The sequence below is a fragment of the Excalfactoria chinensis genome, chromosome 5, assembly GCF_039878825.1.
Source record: "Excalfactoria chinensis isolate bCotChi1 chromosome 5, bCotChi1.hap2, whole genome shotgun sequence".
Lineage (NCBI taxonomy): Eukaryota > Metazoa > Chordata > Aves > Galliformes > Phasianidae > Excalfactoria > Excalfactoria chinensis.
In genome coordinates this window covers 41,252,789-41,270,419 of record NC_092829.1, presented here as the reverse complement: position 1 = coordinate 41,270,419, position 17,631 = coordinate 41,252,789, and the positions used below count along the sequence as shown (strand labels likewise).

The following is a 17,631-nucleotide window of genomic DNA, read 5'->3' as shown; positions in this document are numbered from 1 at the left end:
TCAGATGTACTCCAAAAGGAATCCAACCTGTGTTGAAAATGTTGATGTTCTTCAAGGATGAAGAATCCTTTGTTTCTCTGGAATTGAATTCTTTGTTTCAATCTCATCAATTAAAATGTGTGATTTGTTTCATATTGGAATGTTAACTTTTGGGTGCTGCCCCTTATCCTGTCTGTTCATTCAGAGAGTTGAAACCACGCTTCTTTCCATGCAGCTATATTTGTTATTATCGAGCCACCTCATTAATACAAAGGTTTTCTAGGTCCAACGTAAGTCTATATGTGTGTGACAGTGAAAATCATGGCATCCACTTTTCTTTGTATTTTTGAGGAAGACACTATGGGACAGTTTGAACCAGATGGGTATCAAAATGCTACTGCTATTCCAAATGACTGTGGACATCTGAGATTCATGCAACCCCATTTCTATAGTTTCTCCTCTAAAAAGCACGACCTAAGAGCCATCTGCTGATGAGACACACAAATAATTTCCCAGCCAGACAGCTGTTGAAAGTTGTGTGTAATTTTATTTCAACATCTCAAGCACAAACAGGTTTCCCCTACTTGGGGAAAATGACGAGGAATGTAGTTAAAAATTTGGAAACATTTACATTGAAAGATAGCCCAGACTGGCACCACCACTAAGTATTTTAAGGCTGTATATATAGCAGTACTTACCACTTGGATCTACTTCAGGCCAGAAAAGAAAGGCTTAGTATTGTCTGCAGTCTACAGAAAATATTGCAGATCTTTTAAAAATGGTGTAAAATAGGAAGACTATTAACAGATTTGAACAAAGCAGTGGCAAAACCCTTCCTCCTTCCTGACCTTTCACAATACAAGTGCCTACAACCAAACACATGTACACCCATTGCTCCCGTCTTCCTCACCTCTCCTGGGGCAGGGATTCCTCTCTACAATGCTTTCGTGTAATATTATAAAACAGCCGTATAGCAAATAATAACAATAATAATAAGAGACCAGGTTTTACGAACAGACATGTCTGACATGATGCTCCATGGGCCTGGTCCAGGACACCGATCAGTTCTGGAGGTGAATCAGGAGCTTTCACTGAATACTTCCCATTTCCTGAAGAGGAATGGCACTCGGAAGTTGTGCATATTTACAATTACTGTGGAATGGAAAACAAAATATCCTGAGGTCCCGTTCTGCATGTGTGTGCTGACAAAACAAAGTATGACCTAATATCCTGGGGGGTGGATTTTTTGGACAAAGTATGCTCCGTCCCATAAATAAATGCAGCCAGACAGGCACTGTGAACATCAGTTCTGTACAGCTCCCCGCCTATATTCCCTTCCTTGGAGAGCTGCAAACCAGGCTGGAGTGCCTTTTCTAAAACACTGCTGTGTGTTACCGTTTTGGGGGTGCCAATACCAACGGGTAATTAGTAACTGCATCAAAAAATGATGAAAAATAGAAAACAAATTGCACAATTAAAGCTACATTTGGCTTCAGCATTAAGGCCCATACAGGTTAAGAGGTCCTTGAAGATGTACATGTAAAAGGCAAAAATGACATAATCTGCAGGAACAAAGTTCCTAGGTCCCTTTTCCACCTTGTGTTTCAACTTTCTTCCATCTCTGCTGCGTTGGTTCTAAAGTGCTTCGGTGCCTCACTGGACTCCTCATGTGAGTGCCCCCCCTTCCTGCAGCCAGTAGTTGTTATTGCTGCCAAAAGTGGTGCGTTTATTTGAAGACATAATTGATGAATAGTTGACATGTAAGAAAGATGCAAAGGAGAAACCAACAGCGAGAGTCCAGCAGGAAGCTTCCAGAAGAGACCTTACTGTGGAAGGATTTTTTGTTCAGAACTCTGAGGTTTCTGGAAGGGAAAGAAACATTTTTATTTGCTTGTTGGAAGGAATGAACACACACCCAGAGCCCCAGAGCTTCCACACAGGCAGGGATCCCAGCACTTAAGAGGCACCCTAATGTGTAAGGTACTGTGTCCTACAGACTTCTCCCCCCCTTGACAGAAAGATAAGTACTTCCAGGTGCTGCTGGATCAAGTGAAGCATGCTGGCTGGCATGAGGAGGTATAATGGCACAAAACCCAAGAAATCTCCTCCTCCTGCACTGTTCACAAATCATAAACATAGGATGGCTTATGTTGGTAGGGACCCTATAGGTCACTCAGCATCACCCCTAACCATGGGCTGCCCCCCTGCCAGCTCAGACTGCCCAGAGCCCTATCCAGCCTGGCCTTGAGTATCTCCAGGGATGGGGCATCCACAGCTTCTCTGGGCAGCCTGTGCCAGTGCCTCACTACCTGCTGAGTAAATGATTTCCTCCTAATATCCCACCAAAAATCTCCTCTCTCTTAGTTTAAAACCGTTTCTCCTTGCCCTATCACTATCAAATGGCATAAAAATTCAGCCAAGAATTAGCTCTGTACACTTCAAAGAGCAGCAAAGAAAAATTAAAATCATGGAAGTGGTTGCCTCAACATCCAGAAATGGTGAGTTTAAAATATGATCCTGCTCTACTGCTACCTCTGTAGAGCTGGATAATAGTTGTCATGCACTGAGGAATAAGCAGGGCTCCCAGGATTGGATATAAGTAACTAGTACCATACCTGCTTCATTCTGCCCTGCCCTACCTCCCCACAGGAATCTGCAGTGCAGAGCCCTTTGCCAGCAGTAGGTTAAGCAGGTGCACTTCCTGTTTCCCTCAGTGAAACTAGCAGTTCACACAAAAAGCGAGAATGTAGTGCTTTGCACACTGTGGAGCTCAGCATTCATAGAACCATGTGCCCGTGTCTCTGCAAATCAAACAAGTTGGTAACACACTCAACGGCTGATGAGATTTGTTTACAGTGGTTTATTTATAGCCAGGTCTCTATCTATTCCCTCCCAGCTTCCACAGCAGTTCCACAGCTGGGAGTGCCAAGGGAAAACATATCCTGTAGTGATGCTCTTTGCTCCCATAAAGAGAGCCTTATGAAGAGATTACCATTTCAAGTTAGGGTTCATTTTGCCTTTCTGGTGTGCTGACAGGCTACCTATTAAAGCAGTTGTTAGCTGCACCTGTAGGTGACAAAGACACTCCAAAGGCCACAGTGGAGGAGTTAAAAGCCACAGATTACTTTTACCCAATTAAGGTAATTGCTTTGGTGTGAGAAAATTATTACCTGCGTATATCCTGTTGGGCTCTCTGTAGAGATAAGACAGCTGAACGAATTTCCTTTAGGTGATTCATTTCTTTCCCACACTGAGTGCACAGACTACCAAACCCTGTGGCAAAGTATTGAAGGACATTAATGGTGGTGGTGACAGAACAAAGCAGGCTCACCTAGCAATTAGCTGACTGCAGTCAAATCATCACTGCCAAGAGGTATCCTTTCAGGAGGAAACATGGAGAAAAAGGGACAGACGATGGGATCGTCCCCCCTTGGTAGGGGTCTTGCAGTGCTTGTCTGGGGCCCCTTCTCATTTCTCAAGAAACTCTTTTACAGCAGCTTCCACTGCTAAGAGGAGGGGAACAGAGGGCTTGCATCTGACCCCATCTCTGAAGGACTCAAGGTTATTTCCAACAAAAACTGAGAAAGGGGAACAAGAAATGAAACATGCTTCCTGTGTATTGGAATTTCAGTGTATTTTTCCAATGTTTGTCCCAGGAGCCAGGGAGCCCTTACTGGTGTGGACAGCAGAAAGCAGAAAGAAGAGTAGGTGTGCATAAGGAAAACACAAAATCAGAACATTCTCTGTGTTTGCCTGTGGGCTATGGCTCTGCATTGTTAACCAGGCTGAGAAATGTTCAAGAACTGGCTCAAGGAATAAGATACCAAAGGAAGAAGAACATGCAAGTTTGACCCACTGATCCCTAGATACTTGCCATCATCATCTGACAGCTCTTGTACAGACTCCGGCGTTGAACAGCTGCTCTCTGTATTCTGGCTGTGATTGGATGGTTGATCACTGGTTTTACGGCGTCTGCAGTCTTTGGTAGATCTCTGGATAAAACAGCAATTGAAAGAGACTCAGTCATGACCAAGTTGACCAACACTCTTCTGTTTGGTTCTAAACAGTATAACTCAAGGTGCTGGGGAATGTCTCTGAGATTGCCCTGAGACTGCTAAGTTTGATGGCTTTTTCAGCAGCTCCTGGTAGTTGGACTCATGTCAGCAAGTTACAGGTATTACAAAAACATGCACCATGCAGAAGCACTTCCTCTAATGATGAAAGCCTTAATAAACCCATACAAACAATTCTTCTTCTAGTTATAACTGACACAGTCTCATGGTGAATTTTGCTGAGGTGTGTACCCACCAACTACATCTGTAAGAGGAAGGATGAAAAGAAAAACTTAAAAGCAAATTTCCCAGGAAGGATTTTTCAGGAATTGTCTGAAGGATTTAAAAACCGCAGAACTTTTACACTTGATTTCCTCAAGTAGATTGAATGTTTCTCCATGTTTCTTGAATGGGTAAATTAAACCCACTGTTTCCTAGCACTTCTTGCTTGAGGGTCTGAAAAGCAATTGTGAACCTTATGAACCTCAACTTCCCCACTGTTTCAGAGATGTTCCCATTTCAGGCATTATAAAATCAAAATGTTTTGTACAAATAAGATACAAGTTCTTCAGTGTAACACAGGTTACATCTTGCTAGTTCAGCAGTTCAACATTTACAAAACATTTGATAACTCAATAAGGTTACTTTGTTGAAGAAAGCAATAGTATCATCCTTATTTAATATAAATGGTGAACACACAGTTTCTTGTCCTGTCTAAGAGGATGTAAGTGATAAAGCAAATGGCCAAGTCTAAAACTTTAATTGCAGGATCAGCTGTGCACTCCAGTACCTAAGTCATATCCTCACTGTGGGGAGTTCTCTGCTTTAGAAATACTGCATGGTGAAGCTCGGCTGAGTCACATGCAAAATCCAGCATAAGAGTCATTGTCAGTAATGGTATGTGGAAAAAAAAAACCAGAAGAAGAATCATACTTAGTTAATGGCTGCAATACTGCGGGTCTAGAGCAGTAGGCTGTATCTGCACAAAACAAACCTTTCAACTTATGCTGTGCTGATATGAAAATGCTGCAGAAAAGGGCTGGTTATCAAAACAATTAAAAAAACATTCCCTCAAACAGGAATGTCTCTTACTTTGTGCAGCGTAATTTGATTGTTTATGCACGTTGTTTTGTGGTTTGACATCCTCGTAGATAAATGTCGTTCCATGGTCTGCAGTATCCCATTCTTCTCAAATTGGGCAATATCGTTCAAAGGATCCCAAGGTCTTAAACTTTCAATACCAAAAGAAAGAACATCAGAAAAGGAAGAATACCACAAGGAATATTAAGAGCAATGCACAAATTCCACATGCACTATGGGGGAAATTCATCCTTGACAATAACAAGAGTTGCTATAGATGCTGGGTACAGATGATTCTCTACATGCACAGCTTCTAGCAATGAATGAGTCATCAGAGGCTTCCCCCTTCATGGCACAGGAGGAGAGCACAATTATGAACTGTTCTTGCACAATGCAGAAAAACTTTTCTGAAACATTCCACACTTGATTGCAGCAATATATATTTCTGTCAATGACACAGATGATTTTCCACTGCCAACCCGCCGATTCCAGCTATTCCCAATTTGTATCAGAAATACACATCCGACAGAGCTCAGAAAGAACAAACCCCCGGCACAGTTTGGGGAATGGCAGGACTGAATTAAAGCTCTGTAATCTCAGTTTCAGCCCCAGGAACTTAAGCAAGGTCTGTCCATGACTCCCTGTCCCACCACCACTCACTCCTCGTATTTGTAGCGCCATTCATTAGCCGTGGAATCATGCCGGAAGAGCAGCGGTTTCCATTCTGTGCCATTCTCTCTTCGTTCCCGGGCAGCATTCCTCTGCTCCTCCTCCAGCACAAATTTTTCCTGTGTTGCCCTGTGTTGATCACCTTTGTTTATTGCACTCGTAACATGCTGCCAAAGCCTACAAAAACACAAGGAAGCAAGTTAAACTGCCTTAAAAACAGCACTTCATTTTGCCAGCTGGAAACCTAGAGCAGATACTTTTCTGGTCTATTGATCCAGAGGAACTGTAATAGGACTGGCTTGCAAATTAAATGAACATTATGAAAATAGCAATGATGAGTACTGTATATAGTGATGGGGGAATTTTCCCTTAAATAACATCACTAGAAACCTTTGCATTAATGTCTCTCTCCGAAACAAAGGCTTTATATTTAAAATTTGGAGGCAGTGGAAGATAAATTAAAGTGCAAGGTTTGCTGCTGCACATGCAATGTTGTATTTCAATACAGGAATAGCAGGCAGATTTGTCAGAAACTGATTTGAGAAGGAATGGACAAGTGCTTATGCCTGCAAATTAAAAGCATGAACACAGACTTTGACTCAGACTTCTGTTTTGCTGCCAGAAATTAAGTGTTCTGTCACATTATGTCTCACTGAGCCTCTGTCTTGAGGAGGGGATCTAGAGAAAAATCATTACCATCTTTTCACTATAGCCAAGATGTGATAATCCTCTCTACAGTTTCTCTAACCTTCATTAAACACTCTAGTCTTCATTTAAGGTTGGAAATACTTCTGACATCATCTTAGTTCTCCCAGAACAGTACTGGATGATTTACTGATTAGAATAGGGATCAGAGAGCCAGGCGGTTCCAGCTGTTCCACCAGTCCTGTCTTTACAAGTTGAATGCACTGCTGCATTTCATTTGGAGCTTGCCATGAGGCTCCTAATTTAAAAGGGATACTGTCATTGGATTTCTATCACAGTATTCTAACACAACACTTCAAAAGCAAGCAGCCACTTAGAGGATCAACTGAAAGCAGTGGGACACTTTCTTGCCTTGGCACATCATTCCAAATTTCCCGTGTATGAATCTTGTCTCACAGAAATAAAGGAAGGAAACTCAATTAAACTCAAAGTGATGAAGGTGGGAGTGGGAAGAGCAAAAATAGTGATTTGAGAAAATAATGTGGCGGCATAAAACCAGCTTTCAGAAATGCAGCAGTTTAAGGAGTAGGTCCTCACACTGAAGAACTTCAGGACACAAAATCATTGGACAAAGGGAAATTACTCCATCAAGAGTTGTACGTGTCAGACAGTGAGGCTCACCAGGGTGAGATGTATAACGGCATGTGCTTCAATGTATGTGAAAATAGGTGATTTTCAGCACTGCAGAAAGACTGTGCAATTCAGGCAGAACTTGACCTTAATCAGATGGTAATTTATGCATGCACATGCCAATAAAATTGGAATTCTGTGGAGTGTCTGTTTATTTTATTTCATAAATAAAGAAATGGAGATTTTTTTGACCCCACAACTGAGATTTCTGTTCTAAAAGAATCCTCTTCAGAAATGTAACAACAGGTGTGCTCCAGTCTGCTCTGCAACAATGGCACTTGCCCTAGTGCAAATTACAAACACTGACCTTATTGCCCACAATGCTCTGTGCTGTCCAAACGAAACTAAATGCTCATGTGTGATTACTTGCACTTGGTCTCATTTTTTACCATGAAAAGGGAAATCATCTTAATGTAATGTAATGCGACACAGAAATTAGAAGTCCACAGGCAAGTGACCAATCTGCTGCAGAGCCAGGCAGCAAACTGCGTGTACTGGACTGGGGTATGAGATGGAAAAGCTAGCTGGTTTGAATGCAGTGCCACATAATGTCAGTTTATCTGTTCTTCCCCGGGAACTAGCTCAGGGATGCTCTGCGACCTGCTGCATCAGGTAGTTATTTCTTCCACTTCCTAAGCCATATGCCAAGACTGCATTCTAAGGTAACCTAGATTACCTTAAAACATAGGTACAGAATTTATTTGATATCCCAGCTGAGATAATGAGACATGGCTAAATATCCCTTTATTTTCATACTCTCAGAAGATCCTGTTCTGTGGTTCAAACTACTGCTCTGCTCATTCCAGGACTTTCTACGTGATCCCAACAACTAGTTTTCAAAGCCTCTGTAGTCCCTGCTGAGTCCCTCTGCTATCAGAGGAAGTGGCAGCGAGACATTCCCAGGGCTTCTTACCTTTCTGACTCAAAGTCAGTCTGCTCCTCAAATAGCACAATATGGCGCTTCAGTCTCTGTTTTCGTACTTCACTAGTTGGGTTCCAGAACATTTCTACATTCCCATTTTTCAGCTCATGTATATGTACCTCCCCATCCTGAGAAGAGAGAATAAGTGAAAATGTTACTGACAGTCAGAAATACAAGACAGAAAATAATAATGTCAAATGGAAGTAGCTTCTGCATGATGATCAGGGACAGGACTTGGTTAGAGAGCTTTGTGCCTTCCTCTTTTCTGTTAAATCTCACTTGTCATTACATGAAAGTTTCTAAAAGGAGTGAGGAGAGCCATTCCCTGAAACACTGGCTGAATTAATCAGAGAAGAGATAGAAACAAGGTTCCTTTCGTCAAGCTTGTCCTCAGAAAAGGATACGTATAGAAGCCCCGATGTGTCATCCTTTCCCTGCTTCTTCCCATGATATCCCAACAAGCCCCCAGCTCCATTTCCAGTCGTTCTATGCCTCACTGTTGAAATCTCATACACAGATGACTGACATACCATCTTTTCTAGGAAGAGCAGCTAAATCTGAGATACTTTTTCACATGATTTTTTTTTTTTTTTTTCCCAGCTTAGTCAGTTTTTTCAAATATAGCCGTTGAATTTCATTTACTGCTTCACAAAACAGTTCTGCCCTTTCATCCTTGTTCCTTGCCAATTTACTTGGTAACCATTAAACAGCACTTCCCCAACCTGAGGCTGGCCAGACTACCTTGCTGTGTCTCCTTAGACATAAGCGTCTTTCCAGCCTTGCTCACAGACACACCAATGCCACAGAGCCAGGCTGGGTACTTTGCAGAGCATACAATGAACAGTACAGTGCCCACTGCAAGTGATTCCAACAGTTACGGCTGCTGAACAGCATGCATATATTGGTGCCATTCAGTTGCCTGACCATGGTAAGAGTATCACACAGACCTTACTGAGGTCATGGGTATTTGCTTACTCTAATTTCCTTGCACTCCAGCTGCTGCATTTCTTCTCCTACCACAGTCCCCAATGCATGTCTTACTTTTTTGAAGCCCTATTTCCCGTGCCTTCAACCATGAAACTCCTTCAAACCCAATGGACTCTTGTCCCTCCTCAGTGTCTCCCTTGGGACTTCTGTCATACCCTGAAGCACAGATTCTAGGACAGTCTCAGGTCCCCAGGAACCCCCCAGCCATGTGTGGGAGGAGGCAGCCACTATCAAATATGGCTATGAGCACCTGTAGGTAACACATGCAAACCCTCATCTGCCACTTTGACTTTCATGTGATTGATCCCTTCTTTATCCAAGAGTGTTTTCAAGGCCTGAAGCAAATAACTGTTTTTTCAGCTGAGAAGGTCTCTATCAGGAAACTGAACAATGTCAGAGAAAAGCCTGCAGAACTTAGGAGAGCAGATCAGCATTTTCAGCAGGGAAGAAGCAGAACAAACATCCATACTGCTGCACAGCAGTTACCCTTATTCACAGCATGCAGCTCCACATTGTGGCTTATGGAGGCACTCTTTCAAAGCTATTTTATTTCTTCCATGTGTCATTCTAATCTTGTGCACCATAAGCAACTAGCACAAAGAGAAAGAGTAAATTATTTTCTCACTGATAAAACAAACACAGAAGGCAGAAAGCTGAGCAGTGCACAACCCTGCGGCTTGGTGCCCCAGGGGAGCCACTGAATTACATGCTTTTGTGGATGGTGTTCATAGGACCCACTGATGACAATGTATTCCACAGTCCAGCAGAACTCAAAATTGCCAAATCTCATCTGGCAGGAAAGATAGCTCAGAATGGAAAAGCTACCAAGACACACAAAGCCAAGATCCTCGTGTACAAACTAAAAGGATGGAACTCCCTAATTTCAAAATAGTCATCAGATTTTATGCAAAAAGGGGGATTGCCAGGGGAAAGGAGGCCAGCTGTGATTCTAGGAAACTATTCCACCAATGGCTGCGCCGAGGTCCCGACTGTAAAAAGGGCCTTACCCAGGCACATTTAAAATGTTTATTTTAGAGTGAGATCAATCTTGTCTCAGAAGTAGCAATTTCTAAGGACTGGAAAAGGATCATAGGTCAACTATCATGAAAATGTAGGTGCCTGAATGCAGCTAAGATAAATACATAAGTAAACCCAAAGCCAGGGCTCACCACTTCTGCCTCAGCTGCCAGGAGATCCCAACTGAAGCTTCCATCTACATGCTACACCATGCAATATTATTACTGCTGGACTTTGGCTTAAAGGATGCCTTTGAGTGGTGTACTTGTGGATGCCAGATGTGCAAAGGTGCTGGCTGGTTTGCTGGTCGAAACTGTCCATACAGATAGATGCTTTTTAATCTGTTTTGGTCCTTTACCTCATCAACAGAGAAATGAGTCTTATACAATAAAGATTTGTTGTGAAAATGAATAATTTTAAAACCCATGAAAACCTTGACACTGTTGTAGCTAGGGAAGTACTGAACATAACCTCATGATTTTCACAGTCACCTGAAAGAAAGCCAAAAATCTCCCTTCTTTTGTGTACTGTCATCAGGGCCTGTCCTAAGCCTGGGACCCTAAATACAGAACTGATATATTCAATGGAAATGCTTCCCACAGGTCTCAGCTTTGGCCCAAGCTCTGGAAGCTCAAACGTTACCTCCACTGAAGGTAGATGGGATTATGGAAGCATAAATGACCTCAGGAGATGTGGACTAGAAAGCTTGGCATGCCTGTACTCCCTGGGGATGGTGTGGGAGGCAGGATACAGTCCTCCATAGGCTCTGTTCTGAGGCAGGGAGCCTGCCAAGGGCTGCCACCCCTCCCACACACCCTGTTGCCACATGCATTTAAACTGTCAGAAACTTTGATTATCTGTGTTACCCAGTGTCCATTGAGACTTGCTAACACTTCTTCTCCTGATTTAATCTTCCCAGAGATCTGATTAATGCTTCCGCTGCCACCAAAGAAGGGCTGTCAGGGGAGAAAAGAAGAAATACCATCAGTCTAGTGAGAATGGGAAGGGAGGCAAAGACAGTTATTCAGTGGCGGGGGAGGAAAAGTGCATCCTACAGGAAAGCAGAATGAATTCTAACATGGATTTTGACAATCTAGCAATATTTTTTTTTGTTTTTTGTTTTTGTCTGTGTAACCAAAATCACTGTGTGAGCTGCAGGAAGGGAGATAACTTTCTAGCACATGAACATTCAGCAGTGCAAGGCTTCATAGCAAGTAGGTTTATGTCAACTAGATATCAGGATGTAAGTATACAGCCAAGTTTTTCCCATCTATTGTGATTCTGGATCACAATAGAGTTTGTTACTTGCAGAAAAGGAGCAGCAGCAGTGACTTTTCCTGTTCTTGGGAAAGCAACAGCAGCAGGCCAGTATAGGCAGCAAATTGTCTCATTTGTGTTAAGTCTCTTGTGTTAAGGAGCTCAGCAGCAGCAAATAAACAAATAAATAAATAAATAAAACACAGCAAAAACAAAAAGGGTATTTCCAGAGTCAAGGAAAAGATTCTCAGAACAATGGAAAATTCCCCTCATCTCCTGCCTGCCAAAAAAAAGGAAACCGCAGTTCTCATGTGACCGGTTCTTCCATTCTTGCCACCCACCTCAGGCACTTTATCTGCTCCATTCAATAATGCTTTTGCATAATTTTTTATGTTCCCCCCCAGAGCCCCCACCTCCCCAAATTTCCCACATTTATGTCAACTACTGCTGCAAGTATAAAGTCCTGCAGGCTCCTAGTTTGCCATGTTTCACTATATGCAAAGGCAAGAAATAGCTGGAACAGAAGAAAAACAGATGCTTCTTAGAAAGAAAGTTAGCTATCCAAGAAAAGATGTCATAACTTTCTCAACCACGTTTTAACACCATGTCATGGTTTTGTAATTTTTCTATTGGTAGTCCACATCATAACATCACATGGAGCGCAGAGAAGAAGAATTACATGTCCCAGAAGCCACATTGTCATTGTCAGACCTTCAGAAACATCTGGCCAGTAGCCAGTCACCTGGCGGTGAACAGGTCATGTATAACTCAGGCTTACTCAGTACCACAAACCGTAGTGAACATGAGTGACTGAGTGATGATGTCTCCTCTCTGGGTAGGACACTCCTTGGTGGATACATGCATTTGTGGTGCAGAAATAAAGGGGTGTGTGGCCAAACCTTGCCCGGTGTACAGCGGCAGACCCATTCAAAAGGAGGTCAAGGTATGTCTCACCTTAAGCTTGAAATCCAGTTCTGCCCTGTGGTTAGTTTTCTCACAGTCAATGGTAACTTTCCCTCCAAGCTCCATTGTCATGGTACCATATAAAATTCCTGAAAGTGAAAAAAGGAAACCGTGAAAGGCCTCAAGTTGAAATGATCTGCTTTCTGAACTCAAACCGGATCTGCACTGATGTGTTGTGACATTTGCTACTTGGTTTTAAGTCTTTAAAAGACAGGAACTAAAGTTTCTAGGAAACGAGCATTTACTCTAAGGATGAACAATCCTCCCTGAGTCCATAGCTGCCATTTGTTACACCAGCGAGGAAACAGCTTGGCTCAAAGGTGCTGACAGAGCCTATGTGGCAAGCTGAAAGCGGGGCAGGACAAATGTAAAAAAGTTGTGCCCTGTAACTTCATTTTTGCTTGTGCTCTGTCTGCTTCTCACAGAGTGCCTGGGGCAGACAGGAGCTGCAGTGGGATTCAGGAGAATCTGGGGGACTAGCAATTGTGTAGAGCACTCCTTCATATCTATTTACCTTTTTTTCTGGAAAGGTTGTGTGTAATACAAGGAAAAGCAACAACAAAGATTAATACAGATGAATAGCTCACAGAGAATATAATTTAAAGAAGTCGCTGGTTTCAGGTTGCTATACGTTCCATAAAGAATAGCTTACAGATCAACAGTGGCAGAAAGAAAAAATACCCAAAAAGCAAAATTAGATCAAATCACAGGAGTGGTTTTACTGCTTTGGTTCCAATGCCACCAAGGCTAACTTCCTAAGGAGAAAGCCCTGGAGGTGCTCAAGGCCAGGCTGGATGGGGCCCTGGGCAGCCTAATCTGGTAGGGACAGTGCTACCCACAGCAGGGGTTGGAACTGGTTGGGCTTCAACTTCCCTTCCAACCTGAACTATTCTGTGCTTCTATGATTTGAAAGGAGAAGTTCTCAACTGGCAGCCATCCCCTAGGCTTCAGTGCACACTATGCTCAGTAGAGCCAGGATAATATTGTATTCACACACAGTAACAAGTACCCAGCCTCATGGAGAAAGCTGGTGCACTGAGGAATATCACACATCAATGAAGAAAGCAGAAGTGAAGTCAGGAATTTTTAATCCTATATTATCAAAAAGGCAGACAACATATTAATTTCTATGTTAACATCAGAAGAATTTCAGGTCCTCAGATGCTCAGGAATGCTCTTTTCACCTTCACTTTATCAGCAGTGCATATATAGAGTATTTTACAGTTTCTATGTAGTGTTGAAACTAACTTAGAGTAAGTCAAATTCTGTCCTCAGCTCTGTACAAACAAAGCAAAAATACTTCAGTGAGGATTACCAGTCCTCTGCTGAGCTCCGTGACTCACGTACAAAACAGCCACTTCCTGGAACTGCCAATTCCTGAAATCTGAGGGTTTTGAAATGGCAAAAGAGCCAGAGCAAAGTTAGCCCATGCAGTACTATGTTATGCTTTCTGTTCCTATTCGAACAGTCATAACTTACCTTTACAGTGGGCATATGGCATTGTGATTATGTAATCTTCCCCTCTGTTTAGAAACGTAAGCTTTGCCTTCCCATCCAGCAATGCAGAAAGTGAGTTACCTAGAATTTATAAGAACAAAACCATTCATGTAAATAATTATTGATACACATGGTCACTCATCTTATCCTACACTGGCAAAATATGTGTACTTAAATGTAAGACACTAATAAAAGGAGCGACATGAGGATGCAAATAATTCAGAACCTGGTAAGTCATTTACAGTGGAAGACTTTGCTTTTGGAAGACCAGTTCTTTAAAGCTGTCAAGATTCCTACCCGATATACTTGCTTAAAACAAACATTAGTGTGATTTCGCTTGAAATGGCAGAAAAAGGGAAAACCCCAGAGAGCTAAGAGAGGAATCAGGCCATCCTAATAGATGCTCTAAGCACATTTTTGTACTTGATTCTCAACATACCCAGGAGTGTTAGGAAAAAAAAACCAAACAACAACTCAAACAAAAACAGTGTTACTATGTTACTTGGAAGATGGATTAATGTCTTACCATAAAACTTGGATCGAGCTAGAATGCTGCCAGAAACACAGAACCCATCCTTCCTATTGCTGACATGAAAAGCTGACACCGGTGGATGATGGGAGACCTGGAAGAAATAAATATAGGCACAGATTAGCAGTTTTTACAAGTTAAGCAGCATCTTCAGGAGGTGCTGCACACACCCTGGAGAAGTGTTAAACAGAGACCATGGAACAGAACAGGTTTCTCTGTGCCCTTAATGTTATCACGAAGGAAAAGTTACATATGGGAGATAGAGTTCTTCTGAAACTCTTCTCCTCCATGCTACATTTTCTTTTCCTTATGCATTTGAGTTCACTTTAGGCTGTAATGTACACTATCAGATTTTCAACGCAATAAATGATAGTGCAGAACTTCGGGGGAACAACTGAATAACCTCCCTGACATGGATGCAGCAACTGAATAAAACAAAGCAAAACAGACCAACCAACCAAACAAAAAGCTTTGATTAAATGTGGAAAAAAGAGTGTACATGAAATAGACAGTCCTTAATTCCTTAATTAAAACTATTAATCTCATACTAAATATTGTCAGGCCAGTTTCCTTGTCAGAGTTGCCCTTCATTTATCTCCAAAGATATGGAGAAAAGACCTCAACTTATTCCTATTAAGATCACTATAAATAGTTTAGAAATAAAGGAAGATAGGATTTGATTATCTATTTCAAGCCCCTTTTGACAGTGGCAGCACAACCCACAACAATATTCTCTTAAAAGTAGGAAAACAATGAAGAAGAATTCCATGGGAAAGGTCTCCCACTGAAGAGACTGAAGTTCTAGCTGGGACAGCTGCTTTTACCATCTTGAGTGCCTGCCAAAGTTCAAGTTAATCTCAGTAAATCTAAAAAGACAAAAGACCAGTAGGTAGTTTTTAGCACTTCCCCTCTGGATGCCTAAACAAAACTTCAAGTTCCTCTCACAGAATGAGATGAGAAGAGTGATCCTGTGGATGGAGGTGTAAATGGACTGCTGCTCGCAACACCTGAACATCCAAATAAAGTGACTCACCTGTTCTGCTATGTAAAACGTGTGACTGTTTGTCTGAGGGTGAAACCAACAGCAGCGAAATGTCTCTCCAAGAATAGGGTTGTATGGCTTTTTTATTCCCTGAAAATAAAAAGCAACCAAAATCTGCTAGTAATGAAGAGATGCTATCCAACATTACAAAGACGGCCTCAAAATAATGTAATAATTTTCTCCCTTATGTTTTAGATCAAGTCTACAACAAGAATCAGAACCCAAGAACTGGTTACATACATTCTCCTGCTCTAAATTTCTTCACCCAAGCCATGGATTAATCTGCTGTTCCCACCAGTTAAATCTCAGATATTGCCTGATCAAAGCCTTACAAGATGATCAGACTTCTTTGTTTCTGTTACTACATGCAGCAGGTACACACTGATGTGGAAACATGGCACTGAAGTACTCACAGGCATGAAAACTCCAGCATCTAAGGATTTATTACCTATTGATAATCAGTTTTGTCTTCTAACTGTCTAATGCAAAAGCTCTTAAGTTACAATAACTATTTCCCACCCATTATTTACTCTTTGAAACCAAATGCAACTTCAGTTTCAAATAAACAATCTAAGTCTTCTGAACAACAACATAGGTGAAGTGCCAAAAGAAAGGCAGTAAGGAAATACACAGCAGTAGCAGAAAATTTCAGTGTCCATTACAACCTGAAGTTCATGCATTCTTTTACCTTTGGCTTTTTGTAGAAGCCAGACAGATACCACCTCAAAACTTGCTTCATTCGACTGTATGGATCATCTTCAAGGACAGCCCTGCAGGAAAGAACATAAAATTCTTGCATGCTTTTTAGACTGCTTACATATCACATTTGTTTTATACCGGTACAATAGTCTTATCTTCAGTAGTTCTTCCCTAGTACTAAATGGAAGTAACTCCTGTGCTGCTGCCAGTGCAAAAGGTGTCAATCAGCACAAACTATTTTTCAATACTGTACTTTGTAAAACACACCTAATTTCTTAAAAATGGCACTCTTTGCTCTGCACTCCTGCAAAAAGCCCAGTAGAGCTTCTGAAGTGTATTGAGTTTGATTTGATGGAAGTTCAATTATGTTCCTGTGGGACTGATACTGGCTCCTGCTAACAGTACTATGTAAGTCATAAAAATTCGAATCTCATCAAAAGCAAAGACCTTGGAAGCTGATGTGCTACATGGCCTTTTCCAATACTTTGAGATCTCATACTACAATTCAGGTTGTAGTGGGCTTCTCAGAGTTGTCTCATCCAGATCTTCTCCACCCAAAGATGATGTGGAAGGTAAGATATAGCTTTGAAAATCGACATGGTTAAGCTACTACAGAATCCACTTAGAAAGAGCAGCCATTCCTCAAACATATTTATTAAAGAAAACCTTCAAACCTCTTTATTTTTTTCGGATCTCAGCACTGAGGAGGACCATTTCCTTAACTTCAGATGTGACCAATACCACAAACAACAATGCTAAAATTATCCAGAGGCACTGAAACAAACACAAGTAACCAGCGCTGCTGCTTGAACACTGCACACACTGGTTTCAAATTCATAAAGAAGACCTCATTGAGAAAAATGGTCCTATCTGCAAGAACAGCATTTTCTATTTTCTACTCTTGTGCAGGTCTCTGTGCTCAGTTGTGTTAAAAGATACAACCAACAAAATTGTGCTGACTGACACTGAATTTCAGTGTGTTATTTGTGTCCTTTTGACAGCACAAGCACACCTCAGCCAGCTTCAAGCTACCTCATTTTCACACCACTAAGTGATGTGCCCACACCAGGCAGGCTTGCACTGCTTACTGGGAAAGCAGGTCAGCGTGGTAATAGTAATCGGAGAGCTTGTTCAGGAATGAGCGTGGCTCCAGGATGAAGGTGGGCAGCACCACCCGAGACAGATCCATGCCAGGCCGCAGCTGCTTCAGCAGGATCCACATCAGGCTCTTGTTCTCCTCAGAGACAGTTTCTGTTTGAGACGATTCACCTGTCTACATATGAAAACAGAAGCTCAGGGCAGAAACAGGAAAATCACTTCCTGCAGGCTCATTTACTTGGATGGCTCAGGCTCATGCAGGCACACTTGTTCTGATGGGAGAGTGAGTGTTTAGCACAGCAAAAAATACCATCAGCTATGGCCTAGGTGAAGTGAATCCCTAAAATACTAAAGAGAGTTGTACAGAGAGCCCCAGGGCTCTGTATAATCCAGTCCAAGGACAGGAGAACACATCTGCTGTGCTCAGCCCTGAGCAGCTGCCTCCGTATACCTTGGGACTGTGTTATGTGATGGGCCAATCTGAGCCACCATTAACTAAGGGGAC

General features: G+C 42.1%; 1 protein-coding gene across 3 annotated transcripts in view; it reads right to left on the bottom strand.

The window, feature by feature from the left end:
* Nucleotides 1-501: 501 nt before the first annotated feature.
* OSBPL5 (oxysterol binding protein like 5) overlaps nucleotides 502-17,631 on the bottom strand; it is a 154,585-nt gene continuing 137,455 nt past the window's right edge. For all 3 annotated transcript variants that reach the window (XM_072338313.1, XM_072338314.1, XM_072338316.1), the window contains exons 10-22: nucleotides 17,117-17,301; nucleotides 16,018-16,099; nucleotides 15,321-15,419; nucleotides 14,285-14,381; nucleotides 13,741-13,839; nucleotides 12,253-12,350; nucleotides 10,908-10,997; nucleotides 8,029-8,165; nucleotides 5,772-5,957; nucleotides 5,124-5,262; nucleotides 3,854-3,971; nucleotides 3,150-3,252; nucleotides 502-1,841 (exon numbers count right to left, since the gene is read on the bottom strand). In XM_072338313.1, coding sequence (XP_072194414.1) covers nucleotides 1,706-1,841; nucleotides 3,150-3,252; nucleotides 3,854-3,971; nucleotides 5,124-5,262; nucleotides 5,772-5,957; nucleotides 8,029-8,165; nucleotides 10,908-10,997; nucleotides 12,253-12,350; nucleotides 13,741-13,839; nucleotides 14,285-14,381; nucleotides 15,321-15,419; nucleotides 16,018-16,099; nucleotides 17,117-17,301 — 1,569 coding nt within the window. In that variant the 3' untranslated portion in view covers nucleotides 502-1,705. The remainder of the gene's footprint in view (nucleotides 1,842-3,149; nucleotides 3,253-3,853; nucleotides 3,972-5,123; nucleotides 5,263-5,771; nucleotides 5,958-8,028; nucleotides 8,166-10,907; nucleotides 10,998-12,252; nucleotides 12,351-13,740; nucleotides 13,840-14,284; nucleotides 14,382-15,320; nucleotides 15,420-16,017; nucleotides 16,100-17,116; nucleotides 17,302-17,631) is intronic.